We start from the raw sequence: 15,532 nt of genomic DNA, 5'->3' as shown, positions 1-15,532 counted from the left end.
ATCTCGGTGTTAAAGCGTCCGACCCACCACGGCCCTGTGGATCACAAACGGATGCGAAATACGTTGGAGTCGAATAGGAACACTTGAATATAAATGTGTTTTTTAAATAACGAAAAATGTAAAACAGGTTACACTTCTTATCCTTTTCGTTATTAGAATAACCTGTTCGCATAATAAAGTATACATGATTTTTTTCGAGTATATTATAAAGTTCTACCATACAGATTTTGGGAATAAGAACATTACTGTACCTCTAAATTCTACAATTATTTTCACGTTTATCTCTTTTAAATAATAGTTGTTTCCGGGTTCTTTATTAAGATTCCCAACCTCTTACAACTTCCGGTGGCACGTATAAATGCGTAATACAATTTTTAAACGAGTTAACGTCGAGTGAATAAAGAGAGCTTTCCTAGGTGAAGAGCCTCGGCCAGACGTACGGACAGATGTGGCCTAAATCGGGACAACGTTACGCTTCATCCGCCCGGACACTAACTGGCCAAATCGAAATCTATCTTTTTTTCTCGAGCCAATTGGGTAACGACGACACTTTCCGGGTCGATTTCTCGGAAGAGTGACGTCTACGTCCTTCGCAATTGTTACGGTACGATGACTTATCTATTTATGGCATGTTTACACAAGGAAAGTCAAATACGTTAGGTAATAGCCACGTTTGAAGTTATACGAATTTACCGGCTGCGTTCTTTGTAATAATCGCTCGGAACTTTCTACGCTTCTTGCTTAAACAGTCCTTTCCTTTCACACCGCGGAATAACGGAATTTCTTACGTAATTAAAATAGAAAATAATATTTATATTCTTAATCCATAATCTTAAAATTCTAATTTCCACCAAAAGAACATCCGGGTATCCGCAGGGCGAAGTTATATTTGCGAATCTTATGAAGTTTATCCTATCGGAAAGTTTGACCTTCTTACCACTAACCTACTCCCCAGTTAACCTCGTTTAATATAAACCAATTCGTGGCGTTTTAAACTAGTAGACCGAACTAATATCGTCCGTACCACGTGGTCGTAGTACAGAGTTAGTTCGGTAAAGGGTGGGTCTAGAAATTTCGGATTACTCCTACTTTACCGCGCGGTAACTTAAAATCTCATTCGAATTACCTGGAGGTGGGATGAAATCGATTTAAAATTACTCGGGCGTAACACTATTTCCAACTATTTCGAATTACCATCTGGACGCGATCTTCTGTTTATTTACATACTTATTTCCTGCGTAAACACAAATATAGTATCTTAATAATAATGGTAAAAAGATATTTATCGTGCCCGTAGTTATATCTTCCGTATTTGTATAGCTATCTGATGTTTATATTTACATACAAACGTAAGATATACAAAGAAAGGATACAAACATACGATAAGTAATATGTCTTGTACTTTAAACTACAGCAAAATTGATTTTAATACGTTTAAAATGTTAACTTTATCAGATATTGAGAATAGCTTTCGATTTTGTACGTTTCTAAAATGTAAACAATACAGAGAAGTATGAAATCATTCGAATTACCTTCCGATAATTCGAAATCGGAAATTTTTTTTAAGTTCTCGAAAAGCTCTTTCCTCTCCGTGGGCAATGAGTGGGCCTCTTTTAGCATGGGTTCGGCCAGGCCCACAATGGGGCGACCGGGTGGTGAGAGACGGGGCCCGACATAGGAAGATATCTTATTGCGCGTGTCGTTCGAGTTTCTTTTATGTACAGTACAGTACAGTACGTGCGGATGTCAGCGTGTGGGGGAGACAACATTTTGTTCACTCTCTTCGAAGCTCGATAACTCTCCTGCTTTTTGTGAAAAATTACTGAAATTTTGCGGGGTGGTTGGTGTATTAGAGGCATGGATGCTATTAAATTTTCGTTGTTGAAAGTCGAGCGGACGGAGAGTTACAGGGGTTGATGTGTATCTGGAGTGGGATCGAACTTAAGATTTTACTGGTACTATTAGCTTTTACCTTTTTTTTTTATGATCAAAGTTGTCTCTACCCGCAAAATTAACTTTTTCACATTTTATAGTAATTAATAATACGTTATTTTACTTTAAATACCTTTTGTAACAGATGGCGCCATAAATAATTTTAAATTTTTTGCCGGGAAATGTTACGCAACTGGTTGCTAAATTTTTTATTTAGAGTTCAGTTTCGTAGGCACGTTATAGAGTGCGACGAAAACCTATCGCTTCTTTTTAATAAATTTTTAATAATTTCCTATGGAATTTCATGGCCCGTCCCAAGATTCGACGAGGAAGAGAGATTTTCTTCTAATCTTTCCGAGGAGTAAAATTACTTTTTTATTCTTTAAACTTTTAATTTTCGGCGGAAATACACTGGTTCCAGACAACATATTTTACAATTGCAAGTAAATTATGCATAATGCGTGTTTGATTAGTCGTCCGTCGACGCGTAAACGCCTTTATCGAGTAACGTAAAGGAGAGATAAAAACACTCGGAAAGCAACCATTCGTCATTTTAATAGTAACAGGAAACGACGTGGGCGGGCCGTGGGACGAGGAAAAGCCCTTTCTGGGGAATAAACTTTAAATCGGACTCCATCCGGCTCGAAACACGGAGGTTCGGACTAAAAGGGCGCGTAACACCGTCCGACCAATGCGCTCCTGGCTACCCATTCTCTTCAATTTCTCCATCGGTTATCATCCTTCTATACTTTATCGCGCTCTTTTAATTTCGTCCGGCCAAATAATTATTTTACTCCGAGGTTATTTATTGGAACGGTGACGTAGCTACGCGATTATTTTCGTCGCCAAAAAGTAGACGTAACGACGTACGCGGCCAAGTTTTTATCGCTTCCAAGGCGTCTATTTTCGTATCGCGTTGGTTTATCCAGTCGGGCTACGTTTGTCCATCCGCGGGTCGGGCGGTGACAATTAGCGGAGAATATATCTTTGGTCGTTTCCGAATTTTTCGTATCTAGAGCGTGGGGGTAGCCGGGCTCTCTGGGAGCGAGACGACGTTTTCCGCCTGTTATTAAATTTAGGACGAGTGCGACGCTGTGGGTCTAATTATAGAAACTCGCCGGATTGGATGTGATCGACTACGTTTTAACCCGCTTCGAACCCACGTAGCCCGACCGACTTTCCGCCAAGAAGAAGGAAATTCCAGAATTTAGAGATAAGGTTTATTTCTAACAAATATATATATATATATATATATACACATATATATGAGCTAATATAAAATTGGGTGAGGGACGGCGACTCCGTCCGCCATTTCCGGATCCAAAAGATTTTTAAACCTGGAAACGAGTAGAAACTGTTAAAAAATAAGAGGGGTCGTCCTCCGAAACGGGTATAAACGTCTACCGAAATGCATCCTACAGAAAGGGGAGGCCGAAACTGCCTCTGCCGCAGGCTGGGTCGGCGGTCGATCAAGAGGTTGCCAACACCAAGACGTTCTTTCGTTGAAAGGCGGTGACCAGGCGTTTCAACTGTTCGTAGGTGACGAACATGCAGACGTTCCAAGAGGCCAGCCGCACGAAAGACGGCACGAACCTGAAAAGAGGCTGGCGTTCAGCGGAAAAAAGCCCGGAAAAGAAAAAGCGGCGGAAGAGACTCACCCTTTGTAGAAAGCCGTGGGTCCTCCCTCCGCAAACATACGGGCGGCGCAGTCGATCACTCCGCGGTAACTGCCCGGGGGAGAGTTCATGTAGCGGGTCTTGACCACGTCCACCGGAGAGGCCACCACGGTGGCGCAGAAGCCGGCGGAGAAGGCCGAGGCGAAGTGGCAGGGGAGATTGTCCGACATGTAGCGACGGACGATCAAGAATTCCTTGACGCAGTCGTAGCACACCAGTTCGGCGGCGTTGATGATGGCGTTGCGAGTGACGTTGGGCACAGTTCCTGCGAGAAAAACGCAATCTACACATCGAAGAATGAGTTACCCGCGAAGACCGAGCCGTAAAATCTCCCGACTCCCCCGTCTGTCGGAAAATTGCCTTTTTGCTTTTACGACCGGTCTTCGTGTATTTAACGCTTTAATTTAGCCCAATAACGCGCTTCTCCAAAAGTAAGAAAATCCCAGACGGAATACGAATAGAAGGGTCCGTTCGTATTCCGTTATACCGGGATTCTTTCCACCCGCCTCCGATTAACGTAATTAATTTAAATAAATGAACAAACTTAAAATTAAGAAATGAAAACAAGAATAGGAGCATGCATCAACCCCGTTTCCCGTCCGAAGATCGGAATAACGGCGGAATTAGACATCGTCGGTAACGCTACACCGGAGTTTATTCCAATCCTCGGTGCGCGAAACGGAGATAAAGAAGACAATAGGAAAGGGGAAGCGTCGGGTGTCGCCACAACCCAAATCCCGAAAAAAGTAGGCGACGTTCCTCCTTCATGGATGGGTCCCGAAGAAACAGAAATCCGGCGACGGCCATCCGCGGGTCTCTTCCACGCTGGCACCTCTGAAGTATCGACGTTCCCGTCTTGATCCCACGGTCCACACCGGTTCCGACGGGACTGTTTTCTCCGGGATTCCGTTTTCGGTCCGTAAAAATGTGGCAAAACTGGGTCTCGGAGGCTTCTCCCACGACTTCCGGTTCGGAACTTCCTTTACCCGGCCGCGGAGACCGTAATTTTCCATGTCGGCTGCAATACGGCCGGCACTAATCTTCCCACCGGACTTCAGGAGCAAGCTGGTTGTTGACGGACGACTTCCGTTTCCGGTGGAAGCTGCGCTTTCTTCTCCGGTCTTCCTAAGATTTAAACGAGTCTTCTAGAAACTCTTCTTTGGGTTAGATGGAACCCAGGCGTTCCGTCGTCCCGTTCCCACGGAGGTGGCGCGGTCGTCCCCAGCTCCCTCGTCTCCGTCCGTCCTTTTTCTTCCCGTCTCCGTCAAGGCGCCGGGCCTTCCCGAAAAGAGAAGTGAGGACATCGGCCGATTTCCGCGGACGGAGAACCGAATTAGACCGACGGAGGCGGGGAGGAGAGACGACCGGCTGCCGGAAAGAAAGTAAAAAATAAAACCAATCAATCTATATTTTAATGGGGAAAGTCCGAAGACAGTCGAGTGATGGATTTGCGGTCGACGTCACACGTCTTTCCGAGCAGACCGCGCAATCCTGGGTTTATCGCGTGATGGTAGAACACAATTCGGTAAACAAACAAGACCGATACAAAATGAAAGAGGAGCGATTGCACAGAAATAACCGCCGTAACATTTCGATGGAAAACAAAATACAGAAAATAAAGAAAACAAAAGCTCTTTAAAACGAATAAATAATCTTCTTGATCTTGGAAAGTTTTCATTGCGTACAGAATTTTGGCAATTTTAGCCACATAAAATTTTTCTTCTGCGTAGATTGGAAAGTGAGATCGCGGCTGCCGTGCACCGCGAATTACCATCCGGCCATAACGGCCAGATGTAGAGAATTTTCTTGGGAGACAATCCGGTGGTTTACCTCCAGGAAGAAAGTCCTGTTGTCTGTCTTTTGCAAAAAATTTCGGTCCCAAGCCGTTTCCTCCTCTGCAAAAACAAAAATAATACTTGCGTGGTTACTAGATTCCGGACCGGACGTTTTGTTCCGCCCAAGTACAGACGGAGTGCGGGGAAGAAACTTACGTTTTGCCACGTCGCTCCCAAGAAAGCTCATTTCGAGTTACGCTGCGGATCCTTTTTTCTGTCTGAAAATTACTTTAACAAAAATTACTTCGTAAATACCAGGATGACTAAATTTGGGAAAATCAATAATATTTATCATATGAAATATTCGATCCGATTCGAATCGCTTCTTAATAAACGGCGATTAAATCGTCGATGCCCGGAGACACTCTCCATACTTCTTCGAGAGTTTCGAAAACCGGAAATGCACCGAGCGACGTCGTTTCTTCTCCAGACGAAAGTATTTTCGTGGAAAGAACCGCGCCGTTTCCCTCCGACCGGAAAACTCGGGGTCCGAATCGAAACTGTCGGCCTCCCTTGCCGCCAGATCTCGTCCCCGCGGAAGCCCTTCCCTTCTCCCCCAGCCCAATTAGGATTCGGACCCGGAGTGATCTCGGCCGTTTCTTTTGCCGGATTTCCGCGGCCGCCACGGCGGAGGAGAGGAATCGACACCTACCTTTCCACAGACCGGCCAGTCCTTCTTGGCGTCCGATGGTCTTGTAGGCGTGGATGGTTCCGGTGTACCTCTTGGGCTCGTTGCTTTTCTGTGCTTGCATCCTGACCTTGACCACGTCGGTGGGTTGAGCGCACACCACCGAGATGCCGCCGGTGCTGATGCCGGCCAGGATCCTGATTCCCACCCCGTTCCTCTTCTTGTCGTTACCTGAGAAACGAAAAGTTTCGGTTAGTTCGTCCGACCTTTTCCGTTTTTGCCCGTTATACACGTTTAGCTAAGAAAATGTCGCTGGGGTCACTGGCCCGTTTAATTCCCGGCAAGACTTTTCTACCGGATATCGGTCCCTGTTTAGATCGCGCGAAGAAAATTCGGAAGAACTGGCGCACTGGCAACCAACTAAGTTTAAGTCGGTAAACACCGAATTAACGGTAGCCGGTAAAACGAAACGAAACAGAGTGGAAACATTTATTCAGCGTTTATTTTCCGCCCGTGGTCGGCATGGAATATCGACGAAGAAGTTTTCGTTAGTCTGGTACCAGTCGTCGACTCTCCCGGTTCGAAGTCCCGTTCTCCCACTTAAACTCGAGAGACCAACCTTAGTCACGGGTGCGTTCCAAATGTCAAGTTGAAAATCGGTGACGACGAAGTGATTTCGATAAAACGTTCCCAATCTCGTCACGTCGATCGGTGACGAGCCGAACACACTGATGAAAACTGAAAGCCGTCGAACTACGTCAAAAACGACGAAAGACTTTTATTTGGTTAGTGTTGAATTGGTGTCTACGTCATACTAACAAGTAAGTCAATGGACGGAGACTGTCGGATGAGCTTCAGAACGCACCCGATCATTCCGGGTTACGTCGGCCGTTTATGAGAGAGGAGGTTCGTTAGTCTGACGATGGGGAAGATATGACGAATTTTTAACGATGTAGGATTCCGTCGGTCGTTTATTTTTCTTCCCGGTGGCGACAAAATATCCGAAAATAATTGCTGGGGATTTGCCAACAGTTTTCACTTCTGGGCCAATTAAATTTACGGGAGGGGGAATCAAAACAGAAAATAATTTCTGCCGACGTAGTACTTAAACGGTCCCTTAATGACCATACCGGTACGGACCATGACCAAGAAAATATTAAAAATATACAGAAGTAAAAGATATTAGTCTTGATTACTTTTATTAACCACCTTATCAGCAATTTTGCAGGCCGTAGAAGCCGGTAAAACGAAACGCTGTCACGTTCAAGATATCACCAAAGTAATTGAGAGGACTGATCACTCATTACATCTAATTTAACCGACTTAAGACTTTTTGAATCGAAACCTTACACAGAAGAATATATTGACACACAAAATTAAATACTAAACTAAGAAGAATTTCGATAGTTCAGTGTTACATACTATAACTAAAAAGTAGAATATAGGCCTACATATATATATATAACCTTTTAAAGTAACGCTTTTTATTAATAAATTTATTTTTTACTATTTCTTAATTAATAGATGTTTCGATGACAAAAACAGCTTCCAGCCGTTTGATGGGTCCTGTGGCCGACGTATTTCCTTTCGTCGTTCTACTTCGAATGGTCGGTGGACGAAAGCAAAGGACTCTTTCCACATCGTCCTATTCTCTCTTATTATCAAAATCTTAATTGTAGTTTCCGGATGGTGGAAAGTTACCAACAATGAAATTTCCGGGACAATTTGTCGACCGATCTATTCGAAACTTTTGCTTTTGTTCAATAAACCCACCAGTTTTATGTTTTTAAATGACCTCCGGTGATTGAATCTATGCAAAAAGTAGACCTCGATCTTTCTTTCTCTCCTTTCGTATTTCTAGTTTTAGACGAAGTTGGGCGGAAAAAGAATGCGCATGGAAAATTGGACCAACAACATTACGCCTCCGTTTTTTCAGCGAAATCGTCGCTAACAAAGAAAATAAATAAATAAAATGCAAAATGCGAGAGAAACTGACCTTACAAAAGCCGAAACTCCTCGACCTCGAGGATTTTTTTGTAGTCGTTTCTGTTGAAACTCGTTTGACCTTCGTTCTGTTTTCATTTCAAAACTTGGAAATAAAAAATGCGACATTTCCGTTTTGTAAACAGAAAATGATTATTTTTAGAATTTTATTTTATTTTTTTTAATTTACTGTTAATTTTAGAATGTTTTTTATAATATTTCGAAGAACTTTCGATTCTTTAAGGATTCGAGAAATGAAAGACGTCGGCGGAAGAGAAAAATGTAACGGTTGGATTATATTCGGAGGAAAAAAGAAGGAATCGGTGGAGGATGTTCCCCATCTTCGTTTTACTTCCGTCCTTCTATCACCGAAGTTTCCAAAAAGTGGACGAAAGTACTTCCTCCACCTATCTTTGTACGCGACGAATGCCGAGACGACCACTCCCCCTTCCCCTCGTTTTAACGCCGTCCGACCCAAACTACTAATCGGCCCTTCTATGATTGTCGTCGTAAGACAAATGAGTATTCGTTCGGTGTTAATTCGACTTACAGTCGCTCAGACCAGATTTTCCAAACATCTCTTTTCGATTTGTAACCCTACACGTCGACGTCGACGTGATTTTTCCATTCGTATAAAAAATACGAACGTCCTAGCAGATTAACAAACAGGTGGATATTATACAGTATATTATCCGAATCACCAGCTCTCTATTCGTCCGTATCATGGTTAAAGTAAATAAATTAGATATTTTATATCTACGTACAGTACGTACCACTAAAAGCCTGACATTGTTTGGCCGGTGGTAATTAAATAGAATAAAAACGGCGCAAAACACCGCCACGTCTTAAAGAATTCCATATCCCGATCCGAACGAAAATAGAAACAAAATAAAACAGGTTTCGTTTTAAATGGGACGACGGATTACCGAGTTTCCTGCCCGCGACCTCGTTCCCTACCACGCCATGTTTTAAAGCCGTTTATTACCCTCTTGTCACTATACTTAAATCGTCCGAGGGGTTAATTTCGGCGTAGTATGGAAATTATCTGGCATTCTCTACCCCTTCCGAGTACTAGGGCACCCGACGGGTGACGATGGGTAGAGAAATACGTAACTATAAATTTGGTTATCATTTAAATAGATAATCTGTTCATTTAAAATTCATTCTTTATATGTATAAAATATAAGGGCGTCGGCCATCTTCTACACACTTTTGGACCCTTTGACCGATTCGCGCCCGTATTTTATCCACTATCCTGGGGAAAAAATGCAAATGAGCTCTGGCCTAGTACCGCGGAATACGGGTTCAAGTTCCAGGTTTATTTCCAGAGATAATAACTGTAAATTTTAAATATTAAGTAACCCAACGAGTGGCGGGTAGTGTAGTAATAAACAATAACCGGACGAATTCGTTAGTGTAAAAATGTAATTACAATTCGCAGTTTAATTAGATAATACACGAAATACCTAGCTACTTCATTAGATAATTAGCGCTGTATTGTTAGAGTTTAAGTACAATAGTATGGCATAATATTGTGGCGTAATAATGGCATAAAAATTAGTACCTTAACTCGTTGTTTTCTTATTACGTACAGTACAATACGACGACTAATTAATGTACAAAACAACGGATTTTACGCTTTAACGGTAACATCGACACTCGACAGTAGTTATGGCTATGGTAATGGGAAGTAACAACCGATAGAATTAAATGAACCGAAAAATTATAAATACGTAAAATTAAAATTGTGACGTGCCCGTGCTTTACACGTCTCATAACGAACGACGGGCGCGGCCTTCTGTTTCTATCTTTCATTCCGGGATCCGAAAGACAGGTGGCAACACGTACGTGGTGAATGGCAAGGCGGCGCCCTACGACCACCCGGTAACGCCATTACGTAGGAGTAAACGCGGATCGACCTTTGCCTGTTAACGGGAAAGGCGAGAAGGAGCGAACAGTGGGAAGAGAGACTCACCGGTAAATTTGCCGGTGAGGTCGGAGTAATAGGTCTTGACCGTGTCGTACATGCCGATGCGGATAGAGGCGAAACACATCTGTCGCTGCAGTCCGGCACACAGTCCGTTGTAGACGCTGGCCCATCCCTCCTGTCGGGCCATGGTCAATAGGGTGCCGGCCACGCCTCGGTACTTTAGTCCTCCCTTCCGGCCCAGCCGTCCCTGCGAAAGCGTCTCTCCTTGAATCTGAAAAGAATCCTTTATTACCTTTCTGCCCGGTCCGAAACCCGAAACTAATCAAACAAGTTTCCTCTTTTCCGGGTCCTTTATCGGACGGAGGCAGTTTTATCTCGGCCTTGGGTCGACAGCCATCGATAACCACCTTTGATGAAAAGTTATAAATGCTAGTAACGAGTAAAATCTAAGTTCGATCACGCTGGAGATACGACAGGTGATTCCTCTCTAGCTCTTCATCCCCTCTACTTTTAACCAACAGACTTTACTAGCATGGATGACCCAAAGACACAAACTTACCTGAAAGTTGTCTGAAATTTTGGAGAAGGTTTATATATTAGGGGATCGATGCTGTTAAATTTTGATGGTTAAAGGTTGAGGAGGTGGAGAGATAAAAGGGTGGTGCGACGCGTATCTCGAGTAGGTGACGATTTTACCGGTTATGAAGCATTTACAACTTTCTTTTTTTTTATAAAACTCGTCCCTACTCTCAAAATTAAGCTTTTTGCCATTTTATAATTAACTTAAGAATATAAATTTTTGTTTATGAAATAACGTAACAGATAGCGCCACACACGCAGTTTTAAACGTTGCCGAGAAAGCTAAGCAACCAGTTGTCGGATATTTTATCTTTAATTTCTCATCGTTGTCAGGAATCGCAAATCCAAAAATGTAAAAATCTCGGGGACCATTTTCCGACGGGCCACACTTTCTCTCGTGTTACGTATAATTGCCGGAAAAATAAAACAATGGTAGACAGACGCGCAACGTCCAAAAGAGGAGAAAGTAGCGGCTGAGACTCACCTGCAGTCTGACCTTGGCCACGTCCAGGGGAAAGGTGATTGCGTCGGCCACGCAGGCGGCGGCGCCGGCGCCCAGTACTTTGACTGGCAGTCCGGGCTCGGAGCGGCCGGGGACGACCACCATGACGGTCGTGTAGTAGCGGGAGATGGGAGGAGAACGAGTTCTTCCGCTGCCGGAAGAAACGAAATCGTTAGGTTGCTCGGTCCGCACGAAAAATCCCCGGTGTCTCCTTCTTACCTGTCAGTGCGCCGAATCGACGATTAGTTCGGAGGGACTGGAAAGGTGGTGGTGCCTTTCGAGCTGGTTTTTGTGCCGCGCTGATGGACGGATAAAAGTCTTCGATAATAATTTCATAATCTTTTCCTGAAAAGACAAAATCCCCGTTACTTTTATCCATTTGTCCGAATACGGACCAGGGAAGGGAAGGGAAGAAACCTGCAAAGTTTCTTCTTCGGTTTCGATTTTGGGGTAGCGCGCGACGTATTTATCGATCGACTACGATTAATGGCCGGTACAAAGAAAGGAAGAAGGGACGGAGTCTGCGCCCTGGGGTGGGGTGGCCGATTCCGTCCACCCACGCGAAAGATACGTTTCGGAGATTTTAGCGGGGGTGTCGCTAAATCCACCCACAGCCAATTCTTTCTCGGTGGGACCAAATCTACCGCAGCCCGGTGGGGTGATAAATCCCCGCCGGGGGTTTCGGGATCCGGACGCCGAGCGCCACGTCGGCCGCCGAACCCGGGACTATTTACGGAAAAAATGCGTTATTTGGGCAGGGAAGACAGAATCGGCCGTGTAAATATAACCCGGTTATTAATAAAACACCGCGAACGGTAAATCGAGAAGAAGGTCTCGATCTTCCCGACGGAAGACCTTCAACACGAAATCGACGTCGGCCGAAAGGGTGCGAAGACGTTGGAGACGGCATGAAAGGGGCGCGGTCAGACCGGTTCAGCGGCCAAAACGCAGCTTATTCCGCGCGTTATCCGCAATCGATGCGACGGCACGGGCGCGCCGCCGCGGTCGACGCTTCGCATCCGTGAGGACGAAGAACGAACTTCTTCGGGTCGAGGGAACCGAAGAGTCCCCGGGATCCATTCCGTCAGCCCACCCGAAAGTTTGTGGTGGCGGGTTGTCCGAGGGGGAAAAAGCGCTTTCTTACGGTCTGGGGAAAGAATAGAAAAGGACAAAAGGGGTATCGAGGTCTTCCTCCCCCCGGCCAGAAAGAGGGCCGAGGTCGACCGGTCCGGGTCGGGGACGTCCGTTCCGTCCCCGACTGCCGCGCGGCTGATGTCATCCGCCGTTCGGCGGGCGACCCACGCCGACGCGGAAGACTTTTCCGGTCCGACCGCCATCTTTGCCGGGACGAGAAGACGCGAACGTTTCCGACGGAAATGTTCGTGTGGGGGAATAAATCGGGTGAGCCGCGGCCGCCGCCAAAGAACGGGCTGAGGAAGAGCCGACCGGGAGAAAGACGGAGGCCTTCGTCCGCGCCGATCCGAAGTTAGAAACGAGCCGCCGAGAAAACTCCCACCCTTCCTTCCGTTTCTCTCCCAAATTCTGACGGAGGACCCGACTCAGTCGTTTCCGTCGGCCGCGGAAAGACCGGCCACTCACCTCGCACTCTGTCTCTCGTCTCGAACTCTCTTCCACTCTCGACGCTCCGGCTCTATATAAGTCGGCGCGCCGCCCTCTGCCGGCGGCCGCCGGAACTGCCGACGTCGTCGACTCCCGCGGAGCGCGACGGCGCCCGACCGGTCCTCCCGGCCGCGGACGGCCCCCACTCCCGGTGGACATCTCTTTCCTCTCCCGGGCGATGGAAGGGAAGTAAAAAGACGAGGAAAATGGGAGGGGGAAAATACGGTACGTGGCGCGCCCGGTGGTCGGGAGGATCAACTTTTCCGGCGGCCCGACACCCCGAAATGTGAACCTTTGTAGGAAAAATCGGTCCCGAATTTATCCGGAAAATAAAGGTTTCGGGGGCGACCTCCTGATTTGCTTAAGCCAGGACTTTGAACCTCCGCGGCGGCGCTTCCTTTCCGGACAACGACGCGTTTTTAACCATCGTCCTGGACGGTAAATACGGAGAAAAGACAGGGAAGAGTACTAACGAAAATTCTGCTGGGATGTTCGTCTTGTCTTTCGCCTAAATAAATGTCATTTGGATTTTAATATTATCGACGGAAATGACGTCGGTCGGTGGAATTTGTTAATTCCTTTTCGTAAGAACGCCTCCACCCCCGCCCGACGTCCTTTGTTATTTAAACGGATTAATGTTTTGGCCGATAAAATTGCCTTTCCCAGTAAAAACACGTTTTAGTTTTCGTACTGTTGTTGTTTTGTCGCCGTTAAAACCAGAAATTTCCACTTTCCTTATAAGCTTTTTCTACAGTAGATTACAAACACAAGTCTACCAATAGAGAGAGCGTCGGAATGGCTCTCTCGGCTGCCAAAAGAAAAAAATCGATTGAAAGGTCAAAGAAACATTCTTAGAGGTTATTTTACTAGAAATGTCCTTCGGATGTTCCTATCGGCGATATTTCGTACGGTACGAGGTGAGGGAAATACGAATGGACGCGACGCCTACCTTTAATACCGGACGACGCTTTCTAAGTAAATGACGTTTACCGTTTTGGTTTGGCCACCGGAGCCTGAGTATTTCTACACCGGACGAAACTAAGCTTTTCCGTTCCAAAACGTAATCGTAGTAGTGGCGGTAGATTTCCGGGGGAGGTAGTGACGTTTGGTCTTTTCCTAGATGGTTTCCATCTAGCCGTTCCTGCCGTCTCCTTTCTCCAAAATAACCCATTCCATTAAGTAAACGACGTATTTAATACCGGAGATCGAATTTCCAGTCCGGTGGTTGCTTTCCACCTCGGCCCCTATTTTAATTACGTTCTTGGCTCCACCGGTAAATTGCCATCCACTCGATGCGCGTCGAAGACGGCTTCTTCCCCGTGCGTATCAACCCCTTCTTTTTTAATTACCCTTAAAACGATAAAATATTTTAAAATATTCGGTTCTAAATTTCAAATCTGGAGTGACGTTTTCGTTGGCATTTAATAACTCCTTACCGTTTTTTGAAAGACCGGGGAAAAATTAATAATGATAGTATAGAACTCTTCTATCATAATTCTGTCATCTTTCGAATTTGGTGGTGTTTAGCCACGTAGATCCGTAATTGGAAACGTAGGGTTTACGTCGGGAGACAATTACCGGGCACAATTGTCATATTTATGCATTATCCGAGTCTTTTTACTTCCGAATATTTTTAGGCTACCTATATTAATTAAGGCATGTATAGAATTAAAAAGCAACCAGCTTTTATTCCCGCTCCGTCGTAAAACAAGGGTGCCCCCTAAATTTTCATCCGCGCTTCCGCCATCACTTTTTATAGAAAAGTTATCCCCAGGAATTGCGATTTTCAAATTGCACCTGTCGATTACCACCGTCGTCCAACCGTCTTTCCTTAATTAATGTCCGGAAAAAAATTAGATACCGTACGACGAAAATTCAGACCGACGATTAACTACGTACGAACTTCCGAAGTGGACCAGAAGTGGCCCGATATTTTAAAGTAAAATACGATTACAAATTGCGGCCGTCGGCAGTGGCTTAGCGTGGGTGTCAGCCGCCCGGAGCCGAAGAAAATTTCCTCCGCCCCTTAAAATTTCGCTCCCTCTTAAATAAAATACGGGGGATCCCTACAAGTCAGTACAGATGGTGTTGTCAGTCGCTACAATGAGCAAGTTGCCATTATTATACATACATTTAAAGAAAGGGGATTCCCCAGTTTCGTCACAGAATAAGTAATGAAAAATTCCGTGCTCATTTCAATCGGTCCGAATCGTAGGTGCGATAAAAATATGAAATAAAATGGTTCAAATTTTTACAAGATATTATTATTATTTATTGTGAAAAAATGCCGTCCCCTAAAAGTGCCGCCCGGGGCGGGCCGCCCCTGCCGCCCCCACTACGCTACGCCACTGGCCGTAGATAATGGTTACTATTACTACAGTATTTACGTTTATTTTCGTCCGGAGGATTTCTTTCTCGGTCGACGGTATTCCGCTTTTATTATTACCTCTTATTAAAAGTGGCTACGCTTCCCGCGGACTAGAAAACGGTCCTCCCGTAAGAGTGGGAAAACGCCAGCCGGCCCCCGTAATCCTGAATGAGTAAAGAAGCCTTTCGTCCGCATTTGTTTCCATTACGTTCCTAATTGAAAATTTAATGGCAAAAAGAAAATGTCGGAGGCCGGAAGGTGTAGTAGCGCCGGCTTTCGACGTAAAACGTATTTATCGGGTGGGGTGGCAAACTGTCGGCTGGGACGGAATAGGTACCGATCGGGACCGATGACGAAGCCGGTGACGGTCGGTGGTTAACCGTGTACTAAAGGCCGAGAAAATGCAACGGTAAACCCATCCGTTAGAAATGAACTCGAACGCATCATTTTTGCTAACATAAAAGTGCATTTTCTCGCCT

The 15,532-nt window shown here is 45.3% G+C and overlaps 1 protein-coding gene across 1 annotated transcript; it reads right to left on the bottom strand.

The window, feature by feature from the left end:
- Positions 1-3,138: 3,138 nt before the first annotated feature.
- On the bottom strand, positions 3,139-12,775 carry LOC136990578 (dicarboxylate carrier UCP2-like). The gene is made up of 7 exons (XM_067288971.1): positions 12,665-12,775; positions 11,285-11,410; positions 11,048-11,216; positions 10,030-10,255; positions 6,096-6,302; positions 3,591-3,873; positions 3,139-3,525 (listed from the first exon to the last, which is right to left on the bottom strand). The coding sequence occupies exons 3-7, from the start codon at positions 11,168-11,170 to the stop codon at positions 3,402-3,404; spliced, it is 963 nt and encodes a 320-aa protein (XP_067145072.1). The 5' UTR covers positions 11,171-11,216; positions 11,285-11,410; positions 12,665-12,775; the 3' UTR covers positions 3,139-3,401.
- Positions 12,776-15,532: the final 2,757 nt, after the last annotated feature.

The sequence above is a fragment of the Centruroides vittatus genome, unplaced genomic scaffold, assembly GCF_030686945.1.
Source record: "Centruroides vittatus isolate TY-2023 unplaced genomic scaffold, ASM3068694v2 scaffold_946, whole genome shotgun sequence".
In the NCBI taxonomy this organism is placed as follows: Eukaryota; Metazoa; Arthropoda; class Arachnida; order Scorpiones; family Buthidae; genus Centruroides; species Centruroides vittatus.
The sequence above is the reverse complement of the archived record's forward strand: the minus strand, read 5'-3'. Positions and strand labels throughout refer to the sequence as shown.

Excerpts from the sequence above, each read along its gene's own strand:
- LOC136990578 (XM_067288971.1), bottom strand. The coding sequence starts at position 11,170 with ATGGTGGTCGTCCCCGGCCGCTCCGAGCCCGGACTGCCAGTCAAAGTA. Across the intron at positions 6,303-10,029 it reads CCTCACCGGCAAATTTACCG|GTAACGACAAGAAGAGGAAC; the intron begins GTGAGTCTCTCT and ends TTCGTTTCTCAG. Across the intron at positions 3,874-6,095 it reads ACTGGCCGGTCTGTGGAAAG|GAACTGTGCCCAACGTCACT; the intron begins GTAGGTGTCGAT and ends TTTTTCTCGCAG.